A 22,100-nucleotide genomic window follows, 5' to 3' on the forward strand; every position below is an offset into this window, starting at 1 on the left:
CTTTCTCACTCATTTCTAACACTGTTCCAGATGTTCCTCTGCTGCGTGACTGTAGAGTCACACTGTGTTTTACATGCTTCCATCTTGACATTAGCTTATTTTTTGAAATTACTTATGTGTCTTTATCCTCCACAAGATGTGAATCTTTCAAAGATGGCAACTCATATCCAAACCATAACCCTGTTCCCAGTATAGAGGAGGTCCCCAATGATAGAGTGAACTAGCGAGCTCTAGTCTTCATACCTTGGTTTGTGAGATTATAGCTCAGACTGACTAGTGTGTATATCACATTTATAGTTAAGACTTCACAAGTGGTCTAAACTTTAAAAAGTCTCTTTATCTTTTTATTACTTCATATGAATTTGACCTAATTATGTAAAGACGCAGGTGTCTGTACATGATTGTGCTTTAACTTTACGAAAGTGACCTCAACTGTAGCACTCAAAGGAACTTTACTTCTTTGGAATTGGAAGTACAAGTAAGTTGTTTCATGCTCATTGACAAGAACTAAATCATTCATGCTTCTAAAATCATGGCAAGGAAAATCTTGAAACCTGTATTTTCTACACTTTTGAATTTACATAAAGATTTTGTGTGTTAATTTTGTATAATTGTGACCTTCATGATATTACATGCTAACCATGTAGATTTCTGGCACCTACATGGTGTTCTTGTGTGCCTTTGGGTCAGGTACTTGCTTAGCTTTCTGTCTCTTTGTCTTCTCATCCATAAAGTGAGACTTGTCAAAACTAGTTTTCACCACGTGTTCTAGTTGTTCAAGTTTTAACATTATGTTTTTATCTTTAATTGGATGTTTAAATCTATGGTCCAGATGCTGGTGGTGACCAGTTAAATTTTCCAGCTGATTCCATTCATTTCTTATTTTTAGATATATACCATCTGGACTAGATACAGTATAGATGGATGAGTGGGGAAAATTTTATTTAGTTTGAAATTTTAAGATGTATTTTTGATCTTAATAGTTAAGGGTCTTTTTTTTCCCAGGAAGTTTTTATTCCTGAAATACTTTTTTTTTTTTTTTCTCCACACCACCTGGCTTGCGGACATCTTGGTTGCCATCCCCTTCCCACCCACCCACCCAGGGATTAGACCCAGGGCTGCAGCAGTGAAAGCACTGAGCCTAAACCACTAGACTGCCAAGGAATTTCATCTGAAACACTTGTAGAAGAAGAGGGTAGCCATGCTGGATCTGTCTCTGACCTCACTTATTATAACTTGTTCCTGAAAAGTACTTGCCTTGTAGGTTCTGGGGTTGGGGAGGTGTTGCCTTTTTCTTGTCTGATCCCTAACCACTGGCTGTCATCGGAAGGCTTAGTAGTTGGTGCTCGAGGGCTTACTTGCTCTGAGGCATGTGGAATCTTCCTGGAGCAAAAGGATATAACCCATGTCCCCTGCATTGGCAGGCAACTTCCTATCCATTGCACCATTAGGGAAGTCCTGAACAGAACTTTAGAAAGATGAAGTAAACGTAGAATGGAAAGGGAGATGAATCCGTTTTTTAGGTTAGAGCTGACTAGATTGAGTGGATTCGGTAATGATACTAAGGAGGGAAAAGAATGAGAGCAAAAAACAAGCTTTAAGAAATTAAGAATCATGTTTTACGTCAACACCTGGTGCTCAGATCTGACTGGAGAATGGACTCTCTGAAAAGGTATCATCAGATATTAAATTTGCTCTAGCACTGTTTACACCATGATATAATGCTTAAAATTGTTTTTCTTCTTCCAACAGAAAGAAATGCAGGAGTTGAAACTAAATAGCAGTAGCTCAGGGTCCCCTCATCGTTGGCCTCCAGAGAATTATGGACCAGACCCAGTGCCTGATAGTTATCAGGGGTCACAGAATTTTCACGGGGCCCCACTGACAGGTGAGTTGGCAACTGAATATTCCCAGGTGTTAGTGACGATACTGTAGTGCTGCCTCCTTCATTTAGGAAATTTGCGAAATCACCTTGTCTGTATGCCTTAATTTATTACATGTTTTTGTCTATCTATATGTTGCTTAAGCTATTTTTTGTTGTTACCAAGATTTTTATAACTCCAGAAACAAAACAAGCTTTATCTGATCCTGTTTATGTAAAGGCTTAAAGAACCCTTGACTGCACATCTCAGAGGAGCTGAGACTGAGCTGGAACTATGCCTTATATTGGAAAAATGTTAACTGATGGTTAATTCATTAAGAGCTGCCTAATTATGAAATTAAACTTTGGGGAATTATTTTTATGACATTCTGAGAGGTCTGACAGTCTTGGGAAATCTTTTGTATATGGAAGGAGAGAGTTTGAGCTAGGGCAGAGTGGATTTTTAGGTTGTACTCTTACTTAGCTCTCTGAGCCAGTTTGTCTGTTTGAAACATAGAAATAATACTTATATCACATGGTTATTGTATTTATGTGTGTGAGGGGTGTGTGTGCACATTAGGCATTTACTTAGAGTATGCAGTAAACATTCAGTGAACCACAGGGTACAGGCAGTTGCCCTCTGGGTTGTCTGTGTGCCAGGTGCGTTGTGTATGTGATTTCATTCAATTACAGTAACCCAAAGTGGGAGATACCATTATGAATTCCCATGTTTAGATGAAATGGGCTTGGAAGATTAGGTGACACCCATTATTACACACGTCATTATTGGTAGAGGCTTCAGACTCTGGTGCTCTGACTTCAGGCCACGTGCCCCCAGGCAGCCAGAGTGATGATGAAGACAGGTGTTTTTCACGTGAGATTCCTGAAATGGAGGTAATTAGATTAATTGGTCTTCAGTTCAGTCGCTCAATTGTGTCTGACTGTTTGCCACCCCATGAATTGCAGCACACCAGGCCTCCCTGTCCATCACCAATTCCCAGAGTTCGCTCAGACTCACATCCATCGAGTCAGTGATGCCATCCAGTCATCTCATCCTCTTCCTCCTGCCCCCAATCCCTCCCAGCATCAGAGTCTTTTCCAATGAGTCAACTCTTCGCATGAGGTGGCCAAAGGACTGGAGTTTCAGCTTTAGCATCATTCCTTCCAAAGAAATCCCAGGGCTGATCTCCTTCAAAATAGACTAGTTGGATCTCCTTGCAGTCCAAGGGACTCTCAAGAATCTTCTCCACTTAGTTCAAAAGAAAGATTGGGAATGGTGTGACCTAGTTTAGTACCTTAGTGATGGTCCCTAGGGTCCTCCTTAGAGCAGCTTGCTGTCTTCTCATGACAGTGTCCTTCAAGTGCAACAGGTGACAGAGAAGATCTTTGTGAAGTCAGACTCACTAATGCTATCAGTCATAGGTGTGGATGTGAGGAGCCTGCCAGATTTAAACATTGACTGCCTAAGGTGCCATACACCATGTGGAACCTGACTGGCGGCGACAGGCTCATATCTGGCTTCCTCTGAGGCTTTCTGGATGCTGTGTGGTTATCATTGGGCACCTTGTGGGTCACAAGTTCTGTTTCTTCTTTGTATGTGCATAACAGGTCTTCTGGTTGTTAAACACACATCTGAACATAACGTTCATGTTGTCTTATTTTATTCTTGCAAGTACCCTGTGGACTGTGTAGACGCAGCACACCCTCACTTGACAGGTGAGAGGAATGGAGACACCAGTGGGCTGCTTGACAGTCACAGTCAGCTCTGGCTCGAGCCAAGAGTCCCAGCTCCTGACCACCCTCCTGAACTCACAGATGGTTTTCTTAGTGAAGGCCCAGATGTGCCAGGGTGGCCCTTGTCTACTGACAGTAGATGACTAAAAACCATCAATAAGCTCAAATAAGGAAATGCTCAAAAGTACTGACGAGTGTAAAGAAAACTGGAAACTAATCATGTCACGGAGAGTTCTGCTACCAGTTTGGAGCATTTTTTTCTGGTCCTTTCTCTTTGTATTCATAAGGAATTTTTAATGAGATTTTCACCATATTAGCATTTTGTTCAGAGATGAGTAAGCATGTGTTTTAAATACTACTTTTAAGTTCTTAGCATTTTTCTACTCAGTATTCTTTGATGGTACCATTAATGAACACGAGGGCCCCATCACATGGAAGCTCTACAAGTTTTACTTCCTGGTTTTTATTTCCCGTTGTTGGTGTTGTAATTATTGCCATGAACACAGTCCTAGGATTTCAGGGTTTTATAAGATTTCTTGTGTTGGGGAATTGCTTTTCCTGAAAAACTGTGCCAATTTTACACTTTTACCTCCAGGATCTGGTAGTGCCTGTCTGTCCGCACTCTTGCCAGTTATTAACTATTACGAGTTTATTAAATCCTTTTTTTAAAAGCAAAAATAATATCAGCTTTTAAAATTTTTGTTTTTGTTAATACTAGGAATGTTCAGCACACTTAGATTTCATGAGTTACCTATTCATTTGGTGCTTTTTTTCTATAGGATTTTTTTGTGTAGGTTTATAAGACATCTGAACTGTTTCTTTCAGTCTCAGTGATAAAGTCACTAGTTAAACTTCACATGTTACAATTCTTGTCCCATATATATCCATCCACTTGTTCTGTGTTCTTTGCCTATTTTCTCCTGGGAATGTTTCAGAGGAGCCCCTGCAGGCAGCGCATTAGTTTCCTTGCTCAGCTGTGGGCTTCTCCAGTGGCGCTGCCTCTGTGTTACTGTGCAGGGAGCACAGTACCCTGTGGTACCCTGTGGACTGTGTAGACGCAGTTCACCCTCACTGGGCCTGGTTCACCCTCACTGGGCCTTTGCAGGACTTTCCAGAGTCAGCTGCTCAGCACCTCTTGTGTCTCAGTTTCCACTTCCTCCTTGTGTAAAGATATAAATGATTTTTAAGTTGTTTTGTTTTCTGGTAAAACTTTCATAGAACAGATCAGGCAAATGGCTGTTGGTTGTTTTTACCATCAATAGGAGTGTCTTCTAGTTGTTGGTTTTCTGGTAACACACATGCACACAAAGCAGGTGGGGCAAATAGTTTGGGCACCAGTTCAAGTGTTAGTCATGTTGTATCCTGTTTATTACACCAAGAAGCACATTTTGTGTTACTTTTGAGATCCTTTATGTGAATTTGCCAGGTGATTTTTGACCTGAATGTTGTTGCTAGCTTAAGTATAAAATGCAACCTTGTCATTCTGCAGATTTTCAAGCCTCACTTCAAAAATGTGGCCCTGAGGCCACCACATATGTTTTGGTTCCTTAAGTCCTTCCTGTGGCCAGTGTCTCCCCTATATTCCTGATGTGGCAGGATTGTGTCTTCACATCGAGCCCCTCTTTCTCAGGAAGGGGGCCCACCACTCCTCTTAGCTCCTGGTGCTCGCTGTGGGGGCTCTCTTGGTGCCAACCTGCTGCTGCCCTCACTGCTCCTGTGTTACACTTGGCAGTTGTTCTGGTTTGTCATTTGATAATCATCTTTTTGGTGTATTTTGATGTATAGTAAAGTTTTAAAAGTCTGTGTAGTTAAATCTTTGATTTCTGCTGCTTTTGTATTTATAGTTCTTGCCTAGATAGTACTACCCTGCAGCATAGACTTTTTTTAACAGTGTTTTCTTTCTTTTCTTTTTTTTTCTTTTTTTTTTAGTTGCAACTACTGGCCATTCAGTATGTTATAGTCAGTCACCAGCATATAATACTCAGTATCTACTCAGACCAGCAGCTAATGTTACTCCCACAAAGGTAACAAAGGAATAATTTATACATTTATAAATATCTCCTTTTTAATTGTCCAGGCTTCCTACAAATTAATTCAAGAAGTAATTCAACATTAAAACTTAAATGTCCCATGAGGTATAGCTATTTTAAATTTCTCTCTGGATAGAGAAGGTATGTTTCTTAGTTATCTAATTTTAATACAATATGTATGAACATCTAGAATATTTTTGAACAGGAGTGGTGGTGGTGGGAGCTTCATCATCTGGTTGTGACAGAGGCAGGACTGTGATGCACTCTTTGGAGCACCGTGGGTGGCACTCGCAGGCCTAGGCACTGTGACTAAGTGTCCATGAAGACCAGCCCAAGCAGAGCCGGGCAGAGACTGGGGTTTGGGTGCATCCAGGCCCTGGCTCTTAACTTCTCTGTGCCTTATGTATAGAATGATACTAGTGCCTTAGTTTGTAGGGTTTTGAGAATTGTTAAATGAGATCCTGTGTGTACAGAACTTGAAATTATGCCTAGGTGGCACATTAACAAATGTCAGCGCTCATCGTCATCATCATCATTATCAACATCATTGGACACCACGTTTAGGAGTCAGGAAGGTATAATTAGATGTGTAAGATGCTGTCTTTGGTTAAGGCAATTTTTGGGTCATGCCGAGAACTAGAGCTGTAAGTGTCCTTGTAGCAATGTCTTCTCTTAAGAACGCAGTGTATGCTCTAGTGGTATATTTATATGCATGTTTGAGGTTCATGAGATTTGGTTTGTATCGAGCTAAGCTATAGTTTTATAGACAGCCTACAAAAGCTTTCACTTTGTCTTTTTCCAGGGGCCGGTTTATGGCATGAACAGGCTTCCACCTCAGCAGCACGTCTACGGCTACCCCCAGCAGATGCACACACCACCCGTGCAGAGCTCATCAGCGTGCATGTTCTCTCAAGACATGTATGGCCCCCCATTGCGTTTTGAGTCTCCTGCGACAGGAATTCTATCACCCAGGGGCGATGATTACTTTAATTACAATGTTCAACAAACAAGCACAAATCCACCTTTGCCAGAACCAGGTTATTTTACAAAACCTCCACTTGCAGCACATGCTTCAAGATCTGCAGAACCTAAGGTTTTAGAATTTGGAAAAACCAGTTTTGTTCAGCCGGTGCCTGGTGAAGGAATGAGGCCATCTCTGGCAGCACCTGCACATACAACACAGCCGACTCCTTTCAAATTTAATTCAAATTTCAAGTCAAATGATGGTGACTTCACGTTTTCCTCACCACAGGTTGTGGCACAGCCCCCTGCTACAACTTACAACAATAATGAAAGCCTATTAGGTCTGCTGACTTCAGATAAACCTTTGCAGGGAGATGGGTACAGTGGACCAAAAGCTGCTCAAAACATGGGACCTCGAAATACGTTCAATTTTGGAAGCAAAAATGTGCCTGGAATTTCATTTACTGAGAACATGGGTACAAATCAGCCAAAGAATTCTGGTTTTCGACGTAGTGATGATATGTTTACTTTCTACAGCCCAGGGAAATCAGTGTTCGGAGTGCCTGCTACGGAGCCGGCCAGCAAGGGTCACGATGCTGACGGGGGAAGCGCACAGGGGGACGAGGAAGACGACGGCCCTCACTTTGAGCCCGTGGTGCCTCTTCCTGACAAGATCGAAGTGAGGACTGGCGAGGAGGATGAGGAGGAGTTCTTCTGCAATCGTGCAAAGTTGTATCGCTTCGATGCAGCGTCCCGAGAATGGAAGGAGCGTGGAATCGGCAATGTTAAGATCCTTAGGCACAAAACCTCCGGTAAAATCCGCCTGCTCATGAGACGTGAGCAGGTGCTAAAGATCTGTGCAAATCACTACATCAGCCCAGACATGGCCCTTGCCCCTAACGCCGGCTCAGACAGGTCCTTTGTGTGGTATGCTGTGGACTATGCCGACGAGTCGCCCAAACCAGAGCAGCTGGCCATTAGGTTCAAGACGCCTGAGGAGGCAGCCCTTTTCAAGTGCAAGTTTGAAGAGGCCCAGAGCCTGTTGAAAGCCTCAGGAGCAAATGTAGCCACAACCACCCATCAGGCCACGAAAACTGTGAAAGAACCCACAGGTCATGACAGTAAGGATATTGACAAATCTGATGGTGTAACTATGAATTTTGAATTTCAGGTTGCAAAGAAAGAAGGATCTTGGTGGTATTGTAACAGCTGCTCACTGAAGAACATGGCAACTGCCAAGAAGTGTGTATCCTGCCAGAATCTAAACCCAGGCAGTAAGGAGCTCCTCGGCCCACCGTTAGTTGAAACTCTCTCTACTCCTAAACCCGGCTCAGAACATACTCCTGGTAGATCTGCACTGGTGACTCTAAAGAATGAAGGTCACTGGAACTGTGGTGTTTGTTTAGTAAGAAATGAACCCACTGTGTCTCGATGCATTGCGTGTCAGAATAAAAAGCCTGCTAGCAAAAGTGAATCTCCACTTATTAAGCAACCTTCCTTTAAATTTGGCCAGGGAGATCTTCCTAAGGCTGCCAGCAGTGATTTCAAATCTGTTTTTTCAGTAAAGGAGGGACAGTGGGATTGCAGTGTTTGCTTGATAGGAAATGAAGGAAGTTCTGTGAAATGTGAGGCTTGTCAGACTCCACGGAAACAGAGTTCACCTGCCTTCGCTGCCCCAGCACCTGCCTCGTTAAAGTTTGGTACTTCAGAGACAAGCAAGACTCCAAAGAGTGGATTTGAAGGCGTTTTCACCAAGAAGGAAGGACAGTGGGATTGCTCGGTGCAAAATGAGGCCAGCATGGCCGAGTGTGTGGCCTGTCAGAACCCAGGTCAGAATCCGCCAGCTTCTGCTGCTCCGGCACCTGCTTCTTCAGAGACAGTCAAGGCTCCAAAGAGTGGACTTGAGGGGCTGTTCGCCAAGAAGGAGGGACAGTGGGATTGCGATGTCTGCTTGATACGAAATGAAGGAAGTTCTCCAAAATGTGTGGCTTGTGGTGCCTCTAACCCAACCCAGAACCCTGCTGCTGAAGTGCCTCTCAGTTTCCCTGTGGGCTCCACAGCTGAGGCAGGTAACTCCTGTGCAAGTCAGACAGGAACAGGATTTAAGAGTAACTTTTCAGAAAAAGCCTTTAAGTTCGGCAGTGCAGAACAGGGATTTAAATTTGGGCACGTGGATCAGGAAAATGCACCTTCATTTAAATTTCAGAGTTCTTCTAATACAGACTCTAAATCAGCAAAGGAAGGATTTAGTTTTTCTTCCCCTGCGTCTGCTGGTGGGTTTAAATTTGGCATTCAGGAGACAGAAAATCAGGAGAAGACTACTGAAAAGTCCTTTGGAGAGGACACTGGTGGTCAGGCTCAGGACACTGGTGGTCAGAAAGACGGGAGTACTGTGGTCTTTGGTCAGACTGGCAGCACTTTCACCTTTGCAGATCTTGCCAAGTCAAATTCAGGAGAAGGGTTTCAGTTTGGCAAAAAAGACCCCAATTTCAAGGGATTTTCAGGTGCTGGAGAGAAGTTATTCTCATCACAAAGTAGTAAACTAGTTGATAAAGTGGACGCTTGTGCTGACCTTGAGAAAGATGATGATGCCTATAAGACTGAGGACAGTGACGACATCCATTTTGAACCAGTCGTCCAGATGCCTGAGAAAGTGGAGCTGGTCACAGGAGAGGAAGATGAGAAAGTTCTTTACTCACAGCGGGTGAAATTATTTAGGTTTGATGCTGAGATAAGTCAGTGGAAAGAAAGGGGCTTGGGGAACTTAAAAATCCTCAAAAATGAAGTCAACGGCAAACTGAGGATGCTGATGCGGAGGGAACAGGTGCTAAAGGTGTGTGCCAACCACTGGATCACCACCACCATGCACCTGAAGCCCCTCTCCGGCTCGGACAGGGCTTGGATGTGGTTAGCCAGTGACTTTTCTGATGGCGATGCCAAACTCGAGCAGCTGGCAGCAAAATTCAAGACACCTGAACTGGCTGAAGAATTCAAGCAGAAATTTGAGGAATGCCAGCGACTTCTGTTAGACATTCCCCTGCAGACTCCCCATAAGCTTGTGGATACTGGCAGGGCTGCCAAGTTAATACAGAGAGCGGAAGAAATGAAGAGTGGGCTAAAAGATTTCAAAACATTTTTGACAAACGATCAGACAAAAGTCAGTGATGAAGAGAGTAAGGATTCCAGAGCAGGAGCTACCACTGCTGCAGATGTGAGTGGCGCACCAAACACTGAGACCACTGGGCCCACCCTGGAGTGGGACAACTATGACCTCAGGGAGGATGCCCTGGATGACAGCGTGAGCAGCAGCTCTGTGCACGCCTCCCCACTGGCCAGCAGCCCCGTAAGAAAAAACCTCTTCCGCTTTGGCGAGTCGACCACCGGCTTTAACTTCAGCTTCAAGTCTGCTCTGAGCCCGTCCAAGTCCCCTGGCAAGTTGAATCAGAGTGGGGCCTCAGTGGGCACGGACGAAGACTCCGATGTCACTCAGGAGGAGGAGAGAGACGGACAGCACTTTGAGCCTGTTGTCCCTTTGCCTGATCTAGTTGAGGTGTCCAGTGGGGAGGAAAATGAACAAGTTGTTTTTAGTCACAGAGCCAAACTCTACAGGTATGATAAAGATGCTGGTCAGTGGAAAGAAAGAGGCATCGGCGATATAAAGATTTTACAGAATTATGAAAACAAGCAAGTTCGTATAGTGATGAGAAGGGACCAGGTATTAAAACTTTGTGCCAACCACAGAATAACTCCAGACATGACTTTGCAAAATATGAAAGGGACCGAAAGAGTGTGGGTGTGGACTGCATGTGATTTTGCAGATGGAGAAAGAAAAATAGAACATTTAGCTGTTCGTTTTAAACTACAGGATGTTGCAGACTCGTTTAAGAAAATATTTGATGAAGCAAAAGTGGCCCAAGAAAAAGATTTTTTGATAACACCTCACGTCGCTCGTTCAGCCACTCCCAGGGAGTCACCTTGTGGGAAAATGGCTGTCGCTGTGCTGGAAGAAACCACCAGAGAACGAACTGATTTGTCTCAGGGTGATGATGCATCAGACACAACCTCAGAAGTTGGCGGGGTGTCTGGCACCCCTGAACCAACAACAAAAGCAGTGGTTTCACCCCCAAAGTTTGTATTTGGTTCTGAGTCTGTTAAAAGCATTTTTAGCAGTGAGAAGTCAAAACCATTTGCATTTGGCAACAGTTCAGCTACTGGATCTTTGTTTGGATTTAGTTTTAACACACCTCTGAAAAATAACAGTAGTGAAGCCAGTTCTGCAGCCCAGAGTGGATCTGAGAGAAAAGTGGAACCTGGTGGTCGCCAGGAGTCACAGAACTCTGATCTCAAATCAGCTTCTGATGGCAAAGTCAAAAACACCTCTCCTGCTTTTCTGAAGGAGCAGTTCTCAACCAGCCACACGTTTAAAACTCCAGAAAAGGGTAAGCACTTGGTCTTTAGATGAGGCAGACTTTGTCTTCCTCTTCCCCCTCTCTCCCTCCCCCTTTTCCTTCCCAAAATATGTTTGTGTGGGTTGTTTTCTTCCCTAAACCAATTTAGTGGTGAATGTTCAGCAGCAGCAGAGAGCGTGTGTACACGTTGTTGAGGAGATGTCAGCTTCAGGGAGACATGTCTGTCAGCAGAGCACAAGAACTCAGCTCAGCACTGGGTCCAGCTTAAGGCCACTAGCACTCAAATCGTGAGGGTTCACTCGAAGCTGGTGGTTTCAGTAAGTTTGTTCTGCAGTTACTATTCTTATGTTCTTGGACGGTACTGCATGCTCACATTTTAGGTAAGGCAATCTGGCCACTGAGCAATCTGGCAATGAGCAAAGAATGAAAGCCTTGGGATAGGATAGGTGGATGCGTGGGACAGCCACACTGGTGTAAATGGATGGAATCTGGCTTTTATATCTTAAAATTGCATTCATTTTAATTCTCAAAATGTTCAAAAATGAAATACTCTTTATTTTCTAGGATTTAATTTTAGCCTTTTTAAATCTAATCCAATGGCTTTTTGGACCAGCACCCCTTCCTCACAGCCTGAGAACAGAGGTACAGAGCTGGCACTGGCAGTATGCTAGGGTGTCCGCTTGTCAGCAGCTGCTGGTGCTCAGCAGTGTAACTGGCTGTGTGAGATCAAGTGCCTGATGCTGCAGCGTGCATGTGACAAGGCTATCATGACCCCATAATGCTGCTCTCTGTACTTGGATGTCATGTTTTCTCACATGTTATACTCTGTTGTTTCAAGGTGGATCTCTGTGGTCTTTACCGTGTCTGTTTTGTACATCATCGTTTTCTCCTGTGATTAGTGAAGGACCTGTGTATCACCTAACCATCACTGTCTGTCTGCGTCCAGACACAGTGGCAGCAGCATGTGGACCACAGGGAACCTAGGCTCCCTGGTTGACAAAGATCCTGTGTGTGGAAGTTGGCCCTATTGGAAGAGCTCCCCCATATCTCGCTATTCCCAGTTAGAGCAGGCCCTTGTGGAGTCATGCTAGAGTGGAGTTGGGTAGAGGACTCAGCAGTAGGCTCTGTGAGAGACCCTCAGGAGTAGGCTGTGGAGACCAAGACTCACCCCCAGAATCACAGCTGTGTCTCGAGTGCCAGACAGCTACAGTGATCAAGTGACCACCTGTGATTTTAGGAGCTCAGTTGTAAAGTACACAGGTTGTGCTCCTAACTGCAGCAGCTCTTATGTTTACGATTAAGGATGCAATCTTTGGAAAAGTTGTGTGGCCTTTGTGTGTGTGTTTGTGTGTGAATGGTACATATTGGTGCACAGACTCTGTGGATCCTAGGCGAAGAGCCCTGGTCTGGGAGCAAATGCACTGATGTACTGCTGCGGGACAAAGAGCCCGGTTCTCAGGTGCGAGAACGTCCTGGTTTCAGAGGACCTTAAGAGATGGGGACTTAGGCCCAAGGAGGCCGTCTCATTAACAGGAGTCTGTCTCACAGTGTCCTCTCGTGGGGCCTGGCCAGGAACTGATGCTGAGTTTTTGTAACAAAGGAGGGTGAGTGAAGGGCTCCTTCAGCATTGAGAAGAGCTGTTTTCTGGATCAGTATCATCCAGTAGAAATAAAGTATGACCTGTATATGTAATTTTAAAATTTATAGCATGTTTGAAAATAAAAGGAAACAGATGAAATAAGAGAAACAGATGAAGTTAAATTTAATAATCTATTCAGCCTAGCCCATTACATCCAGAGTACCATTTCAACTTCTGATCAGTATGAAAAATGAAATTATCCCCCTTTCTTTTTTCCACATGTTCAAAACCCTGTGTGTGTTTTCCCACTTGGAGTATATCTCACTTTGGACTGGTTGTACTTGCAGTGCTTCACAGCCATGCTCCATGACTTTGCTTGCTCTGTTAGAAGTCCTTTTTTATAGACCACAACCTATTGTGTGAAGAGTTCCTTTTCTCCCCATCTTTTGCCTTTTGGTGGTGGTGGTGGTGGTGGTGGTCATGGTTCTTCAGCGAACAGACATTGTCTTAGATTCTTACAGTATGATTTACCCAGAGGGTAACAGGTTTAATTTAATGTTATCATGCTTGGAAATACAGGAAAGTGGATGTAATTCTAATCACTCACCAGCCTTGGCAGTTGTTAGCTTTCTTTGTGGGGTCTCATTGGGATTGGCTTTGAGTTAGTTTTGTATTTATACTAATATTTGCTCATGATTTCTTTAGTTTTTTTCAGTTGTTTCAAATGCATGGATATTTTGCTAAACCATTTAGTATGCCAAGTATGGTTATGGCAGCACTAATTTATAGCCATCAGTAGTATTTTCTTCAGTGATTAGTTACTGAAAATAGGATTTCTTTCCTGGTTATTAAGGCGATTCTGTGTTCACTGAGGGTTCTGATAGAACATTTCCTCAGGCTTCTAACTCTCAGGGTTTTGAGCTGTGTCCACATCAGAGTGTGTGTGTTTTCATCAGCATGATGTTTTAACCTAAAAATGAAGTTCTAGGATTTTTATTTTAGTTACAATATTGGTATTAATTACCTACCACCTTGTCTTTATCAGTCTTTCTGATTTGTCTTGTAGTGGAAGAGAGGAAAAAACCTGAGGATCTTCCCTCTGATGATGATGTTCTCATTGTGTATGAGCTAACCCCGACCCCTGAGCAAAGAGCTCTTGCAAGCAGACTTCAGCTTCCCCCTACGTTTTTCTGCTATAAGAACAGGCCAGACTACATCAGCGAAGAGGAGGAGGACGGTGAGTCTCTTGTTGCTATAGAGCATTCTGTTCATGCTCATCATAGTGAACGGGGCTCATGAAGTTACTTTAAGCCTCCTGGAGCCCCCACCCCTGCTGTTTGTGCAGGTCCGTGTTGATTCTAAATGTGTGTGAACTGTCAGTGGGTGTCATGGTTAGAAGAGCTGCCTTCGTGTGTTCGCATTCCCTCCGTGTCTGCTGTGAACAGGGCAGGCGTTCTGAGGGGACTGAAAGCAGTTCTGATTTCCCTGGAGTCTCAGAGGGATGGGTGGCTGAGCCATGCGGCAGGAACGGGGTCTGAGTAGGCGAGCTCTGTGGGCCCCATCTGAGTTCTCAGGCAGGGGCTTATGGGCTCAAAATAATTTCGGTAGGACATTCAGGCAGTGATTTAGAGGACTGGGTTGTAGGAACTGGATAGAGGCATTCAGAGCCCCGCAATGCCAGAGCAGCTCAGACTAGGCGTTTGGGTGTAGAATCAGGAAACTGGTTGCTATTTGGATGTAGAGAGTAAGGGAGAGTGGATGGGAAGTTGCAGATGATTTTCCTAGATTCCTGGCTGGGAAATCTCCTGAAATTTACTGCAAATTCTTTTATTTAATAAAATAAATTATACTTTAAGATGAAGATTTCGACACAGCTGTCAAGAAACTCAATGGAAAACTGTATCTGGATGACTCAGAAACATGTAGACTGTCAGAAGAAAATGTAACAGGTATGTAACATTAAAGCAAGTAATTTAAAGTGTTTTTTAAAAATCTTCTGTTTAAAGGAATCTCCCAATCTGGTCACATTGGTGATTACCAATTTTGCCATGGTGATTTAAAATATTTAAAAGTAATGTGAAGGGAAAACATCATTCCTGGTGGTGCTAGTTCTCCATTAGCATCCAGGGTCTTATTGTTTGGGTCTTTAATCTGTAGGTGACATTGTGGGCCATTATTGTGGAGTTGGTTGGGCTTCATCTACTTTTATCTTACCTTTCCTTTGTTTGCATTGCCTGGATTTTCAGATAATGAGAAAGAATGTGTTATTGTTTGGGAAAAGAAGCCAACAGTTGAAGAGAAGGCAAAAGCAGACACACTCAAGCTTCCGCCTACGTTTTTTTGTGGCATCTGCAGTGACACTGATGAGGACAATGGAAATGCGGAAGACTTTCAGTCGGAGCTTCAGAAAGTGCAGGAGGCGCAAGTAAGACTGTCTCTGGCATTCCTTCTGGCTCAGTCGCCTTTGTTGATGGCAATAAACTAGAGTGTTCTTAGCACATGGTAACAGTAGGGTGCATCCGGCAAGTGGGTGGCGCCTCAGTCAGCTCTGGCTAGAGGATGAGAAACTGTTTTCTGGGCAGAGGACCAGAAGGCCCACGTGTCACTGCTGCATGTGTGCTGGGTTTGAGAAGTTGGGGTGGTAGCATGGACGATGCTCATGTCCCTGACATGGTCTACTGCCGTACCAAGAATGGAATTAAGTGCTTCACTTTTTGTGCCGGTTACGTGATTCTGGAGTGGGCAGAGTGGATAGGAAGTAGCATTTGAAACCTAGTTCCCATGGTCTGTATATTTTGCTTTTGGTAAGTTCATGATTTGACTACTTTCTTAGTTCAAGTGTAGTCATTTTAATAGTTGTCAGCGCCTTGGTGTATGAATTTGTGTTCCACAGAAACTAGAAAACTAGTCATTGTTTATAGTTGTTTACAGTATTGACATAATCAGAATGGTTCCTTGCTCCTCAAGAAATACTTTTTAAAAAATTGTTGGAAATATGGTAAAAATAAAGTAGGTCCTGGAGTTGGGAATGCAGTGTTTTCTTTAATGGATACATGAGAAGAGAATGAGATGGCCCAGCCTGCGGCCTGCTCTTTGGAAGACTTACTGCCCTTCACTGTCCGTTTGACCCTGAGGAGTAGCTGGCCTGCTTTCGCAGCTGTCAACCGAGGCTGTGCCAGCTCTTCCGTAGGTGTAAACTTGTTCATCAGTGCACAAGAGCTAATGTAGACACAGCCCTCCCTCATTTATAACCAAATAGGTTTATTTTTGGAAGTGCTATTTGAAGTTTCTGCATTCAGCTGTGCTGAATCCGAAGTGTATTTCCGTCACTCAGCCGTTTCCCTGTCTCAGTGGCAGTACACAGTGTGTGGTTTCTGTCAGTCACCTCTAATCGCTGCTGCTGGAGGCATTAGCGTGCAGTCATTCACTTGGCAGATACAGTCCAGTCATACTAAGTGAACAGTGCAGTTAAATATGGCTTCACTTTTCTGTGTGCAAAACTGAAAAAGAAACTTATTTTTTTTTTTGTATTTCAAGCCTTAAAAAGAGAACTGAGAAGTAATCTCAGCGCTGGTGCACATGCTGAGTTGTACAGTGTTTATTCTTTTCCTACTCGTAGTGTACACAGGATTTGGTGTCTTTTGTCAGTGTACTGTGCTGTTTATAGCAATTAAAATACCTTTTTAAGATATTTAAAAAGTAAGTGACTGTTGAGTTATCATTGTTATAAGTTAAAATCTTTTTGTAAAATATCCTGTAACATTTACAATGTTCTTTAAATAAAAATCCTAGGGGCTCCTTTTGCCACAGAAGTTAAATGTGGTAAGTCATTATCAGGGTGGGAAAAAAATTGTTTCAGTGAATTGTAATTTTGGAGGAGAGTGCCCTTTGATAGAGGTGAAACAGAACTAACAGCCATTAAACTAAAATGTTCTGTGGGTGGATGTAGATGATGTCCTTTTAGGACACATCTTTCCTGCTTTACACTGATTCATCCCCAACTACATGAACTCTTGACATACGCACTCCTGGCTTTAAGTGCTTGAGCATGCTGTGGTTAGGTGCTGACTGTGTGCTGGGACTGCCGAGGGTCAGGGTGCAGTGCTGAACGAGGGAGCAGCCTTTGGATTTGTCTACAGGAAATTCTTGTTCATGGCCTCTTAAGTGGAGGATGTGTTAGGAGCTGAATTATGACATTCCCCTCCCAAGTAATCTAGTCTGCATTTGGGGGGTGACATTTATTGTTGTTTAATTCACCCATTTTCATCATCCCCAAAAGAAGCCCTGTTAACCTCTAACAGTCATCACTCTTCCCATTTCTGCCTGTCTCTCCGAGGCCTGGATAACCACTGATGTACCATTTCTGTCTCTGATTTACCTGACATTTCATATAAACATCATAATATGTGGTCCTTTGTGTCTGGCTTCTTTTACTTAGTAAGTTTTTGTGATATATCCACATTGTAGCATTTATCTGTACTTGGTTCTTTTATGGCCAAATAACATTCCAGTGTATGAATTTACCACATTTTATTTATCCATTCATGTGTTTAATGCCCATTTGTGTTGTTTCTTCTTTTTGGCTATAATAAATAATACTACTGTGATAGCCTAAGTCATTTGACACAAACAGAGTGGACTATCGTTTCCTTGTGTTTCAGTCATTAGGAAATAATGACTTTTTTCATTTGTATTAACTTTTCAAGTTTATCATAAGTAAAATTCACTTTTTGTTGTATGTATGTTTTCTGTGAGTTCTTAAACATGGCTGAATTCTTGTAATCCCCACCGTAGGCAGCGTACAGAATAGTTCCAGACCCCAAAGAATTCCTTCCTACTGACTCTTTCCTACTGTCTCTGCCCTACTGTCTCTGCAGCCACTGATCTGCTTGTGTTTCTGCCTTTTCCAGACTGGAATGAATGGAATCATACAGTTTGTAAGCTCTGATACGAACTTTTCTCACTCAGCACAGTGCCTCTGAGATGTGGCCCAGTCACTGTGTGTAGTGATGGTGTATTCCTTTCTGTCACCAGCTGGTATTCCGGACATTGTACATTCACTGTCATTAATCCTTGAAGAATGTTGTTTTATTTTGCTCTTTCTAGTTTCTAGTTTAAGTCGAAGCTTAAATTAACTGATTTAAGACAGTTCATTTCTAATAAACATTTTAATTTTAAGTTCCTCCAAGAGCTGTTTAACTCTATCTTACAAGTCTTAATATGTGATATTTTCACCTTTCATTCAGTTCAAACTATTAATTTTCCTTGAGACGTTCTTTTTGACAAATGCATTGGATAGAAGTATATTTCTTCTGAATATTCCATTTTCCACATGTCATTGTTACTGATTTATAGTTTAATTCCATTGTCTATAAACGTATTTTGAATAATTTCAGTTCTTATTGAATTCGTGAAGACTGTCTCAGTGGGTGCTCATTGTACACTTGAGAAGAATGTAATTTTTTGTTGTTGTTTTGCATGGAAAATAGGTTTTTAAATAGATCAAATCAGTTGATGCTGTATTGTCCAAGTCCAGTGTATCCTTGCTAATTTTTCATCTACTTGTGATGTTGATGATTGACAGAGTGTTGCCCAGCATGTCTGCTGCTCCTGTCAGTTTTTGTTGCATGTACTTTGTTAGGGAGTGTTCCATCTGCTTCTGTTTTCTGGAACACACTGTAGAATTAGTGATATTTCTTTCTTAAATATTTGATAGAACTTAACCACTGAAACCACCAGGCCTGGTACTTTTTTTTTTTTTGGAAGGATATATTAATGCATTTTCTTTAATAAATATAGGCCAATTCATTTTATCTGTTCTGTCAGTTTACTTTTTTTGAGGAATTGGTTGGTCCATTTCATCTGCATTATCACATTTGTGGGCATAATAGTGTTGCTGAAGTTGAGACGGTCATTAAAATGTTTTAATGCCTGTTTACTATCCATGGATCAGTGTTGATGGACTCTGTTAATTTGTCCAAAGACTTCAGCATGTGTATTAAAAGTGTAATGCTTAATCTCCAGATATTTGGAGATTTTTTTCCCAGCTATATTTCTGTAGTGATTGTTAGTTTAATTCCATTATGGACTGAGCATATACTTTTTATGATTTCCATTCTCTTGAATTTGCTGAGGTTTGTTCTGTAGCCTAGAACGTGGTCTTTCTTAAGTGTTCCATATGCACTTGAGAAGAATGTATGCTGCTGCAGTTCAATGGAGCATTCTGTAATTTTTAAATTTCTGTTGTATTTTTCAATTCTAAATTCCCTTTGGATTTTCTTTTATGGTTTATATTTGTTTGCCTGACAACTCTCTTTTCATTTGTCTTAAGAGTATTTGTCTTTACCTCTTGGAACATTGTTAGAAGCTTTCAGAGTTTGTCTGATCTTTCAACACACAGATCATTTCATGACATTCCCCATCCCTGGCCAAAGAAAGCCAACTCTTCTTTGATGCTTTTCCATCTGTGCTGTTGGCAGCCCCAGTTTCTTGGACAGCTCTGTACCCCTGCGGGGAAGTGGGTTGATGTGTGGGGGCAGGAGAAAACCCACCAGGTTCTTACTACGAGACTGTCCCTCAGGGCTTGAGAGGCTTTTTTCTCCTAAGTTAAACACAGAAGTTTACTGTAAATATGTCTTCTTCAGAGGACATTTTACAGTCTTGATTAAAAGTGGATTTGGTAAGACCAGAATTTCTGATGTCACTTTGCCTGTCTCTCCAGTCTTTTTTATACCTGGGGACCACCTGCCATAACGAGGGGACAGTCAGAGAAAAAATTTCATCTCTTGATGCTGTCCAGCAGCTCCGGCTAGAAACCCTTTCACTCAGGTTCAGTGCTCTTTTGTTGGGACGACCCTGTAAGCAGTAGGAAGCAGGTCAGCGAGGGGGCCCAGTCATAACCTCCCTTTTTCTTCTTCTCTGCCTAGCCATCCTCCTGCTCAGCACCGTCCATTTCCGGAAGCCATCTTTGCCCTGGGGTGGAGTTTCAGAGGAGGTTGTGTGCTCTCGGTCCTTGCAGAGATGGCCCCCAAGGCAGGGGCTGGCCATGTTGGCTGGGGGTGGGCCGCTTGAACAACAGGCCCCAGGGCCCAGGGCCTGCATCCTTGGTGGCAGCACCCCAGCAGTATGTGCCAGGGCTCGTGGCTCAGCACCAGCAGGAGCAACTACGGGGGACAGTTGGCTCAGGCCAATGCCTTTTCAGGTTCCTGCTGTGGCTTGTGGACCCGGATAGGCTGGCCCCTGGAAGCTGAAGTATTCATGGTCTCATCACCAGACCTGGTGCTCCTCGCTGGTAGACTTCACATTGCTTCATGTCTCAAGATTCTTGGTCCTCCTGCTCTCATCCACTTCCCAGCGGCTTCTGCTTGCTTTGTCCTTTTCAATCTAGTTCAGTTGCAGGTGCTGGAGAGACTGGAGGTACGGTAACATGGTGGAGAGAAAAGTATGCTTACTCCATTTTGTCCAGAACTCCATATCATCTGTTTATTGTAAAATAGAGTATATGATCCTTTTTGTCACTTAGTATTTAATGACATAGTTATTTGTTACTTTCTCTTTGCAGAAATCCCAGGACGAGAACATAGCTAGCTCAGCTGATGGCATGTGTACAGATGACACTAAAGTGACTGTGCCATTTTTGTGTAAATCTGAAGAGCCAGAGTTTACTACCAAATCTGTTAGCTCACCATCAGTTTCTTCTGGAACTGTTGACAAACCTGTGGATTTATCTACTAGAAAGGAAAATGATGCAGATTCTACAAGCCAAGGTAAAATTTGATGTATGTTTATAGCAACCTTGTAGGTATGCATTTCTGCGTAAGGTACACCTGTGGTTCTGAGACGATACCTTCAAATGTACCTCCAGGAATTCCCTTTCTTAAACTGAGATGTACAAAGGGGCATGAGGTAATTCAGTTTTCTTAGTGAACACAGAATCTTTACATAACTATTTCCTGAAATCCTTGGAATGAATGTTTGTTTAGATAATACTAGACCATGTGAAGCAGAAGCTGTGTAGCTCTCTTAGTATAGATGTACATCTCATTTTTTAAATGATTTTGAGCATGCTGCTTCTGGTGTATTGTTCATTGAGAATAAATAGTACCTGTAAACTTGTAAGTTTTCTTCAGAGAAATAACTAGATTATAAATACTCCTTACCCCCACCCCACCACATCAGTAGTATAGCAGGTCCTACCCTTCCCAGCATACACACACACATACCCCTTCCCTTTGGGTCCTGGGTAAATCTTTGATGTTCAACATATGTTAAATGAAATACTAAATTTCTCTTTCCCTTTTGCCAGTGGAAAGCAAAACAGTTACGTTTGGATTTGGAAGTGGTCCAGGGCTGTCATTTGCAGACTTGGCTTCCAGTAATTCTGGGGATTTTGCTTTTGGATCCAAAGGTAAGATTAGGAGGCGAGGCTTCAGTGACTGTGTTACAGAAGTGGGCACCCCTGGAGGGTGAGTCCTTTGTTGCAGGGTTGTCGCTCACCAAGAATTTTCTCTTAATTCATTGTAACTTGTGCTAGTCTTGCCCATCCTGAAATGCAGAACCCTCCCTCCAGTTTTGGAGTAACTTTGGGATTGTTCTTCTAGTTATACTTTTGATTTGCTAATATTTCAAGATATGCATCTGTAAGTTTTAAGGAGATGACTTTGAAGTTTTCTATTCTTGCATTATCCTTGATTGTATTTTTCATATAAAGGTTGTGCTAATTTATATCTGGTGAGCTTTCCCATCTTTTCCAGTGGTTTCTAATTTTGGTCTGTTTTGGTATCATCTGTAGAAAATAATCCTTTTCCTTGTTTATGGCATACTATACTTTCCTATTCTTAAATATCTTTCATATAACAAATTATAGCACCACCGAAATTGAATTAATGCTTGATTTGCAGAATAAATTTTATTGAAGATAAATAATTACATTATTAATTCAAAATAGTGTTATTCCATCTCACATATTTTACTTGTTTCACAGTTCCGTCATTTATTGAAACATATAAAACTTTAAGAAATCACCTTCAGATGTTGTGTTACTTTGGAATTCATAGCCTCATTGATGTCACATTGCTTTATTTTTAATTTATTTAGTAGTTTGAAGTCACAGGATAATAGGTCAGCAAATACAGCAATAGAATGGGTACAATTATCCACCAATGAAAAGCCAAATAAAAGCTGATGTGTTAGGTTGCTTGATACTCCATCAGTGTTGTGCAGTAAAGTTGACATAGCACAGCTCCACATCTATGTGGGAGGCTTGCCCTGAGTTACCTGCTGATTCAGTGAGATTACCCACCAAGCTCTTTTTTTTTCCAAGCTTCACCTTTTAGTTTGTGTCCTTAGATCTAACAGGAATTTGTGCTTTGTCTTTTCAGAGAAGTAGCTTTTGGTTTTATCAGTTCTCCTTTTGTTTTTTTTATCTCCAGATTTGTCATTACTTTCCTTTAAATTACGATTAGTTTTCTTATGTATTGAATGTCTACTTTATTTAGTTTATATTGGGCTAATAATATAAGCAC

At 42.4% G+C, this 22,100-nt stretch overlaps 1 protein-coding gene across 1 annotated transcript in view; it reads left to right on the top strand.

Moving 5' to 3' along the window:
- Window positions 1-22,100, top strand: part of LOC102285692 (E3 SUMO-protein ligase RanBP2) — a 61,960-nt gene that overhangs the window by 34,801 nt on the left and 5,059 nt on the right. Inside the window, 9 exon segments of the mRNA XM_070379504.1 lie at window positions 1,753-1,888; window positions 5,525-5,619; window positions 6,428-11,027; window positions 11,562-11,639; window positions 13,643-13,813; window positions 14,433-14,525; window positions 14,823-15,001; window positions 20,138-20,342; window positions 20,882-20,983. Coding sequence (XP_070235605.1) covers window positions 1,753-1,888; window positions 5,525-5,619; window positions 6,428-11,027; window positions 11,562-11,639; window positions 13,643-13,813; window positions 14,433-14,525; window positions 14,823-15,001; window positions 20,138-20,342; window positions 20,882-20,983 — 5,659 coding nt within the window.

The sequence above is a fragment of the Bos mutus genome, chromosome 11 (genome assembly GCF_027580195.1).
Source record: "Bos mutus isolate GX-2022 chromosome 11, NWIPB_WYAK_1.1, whole genome shotgun sequence".
Lineage (NCBI taxonomy): Eukaryota > Metazoa > Chordata > Mammalia > Artiodactyla > Bovidae > Bos > Bos mutus.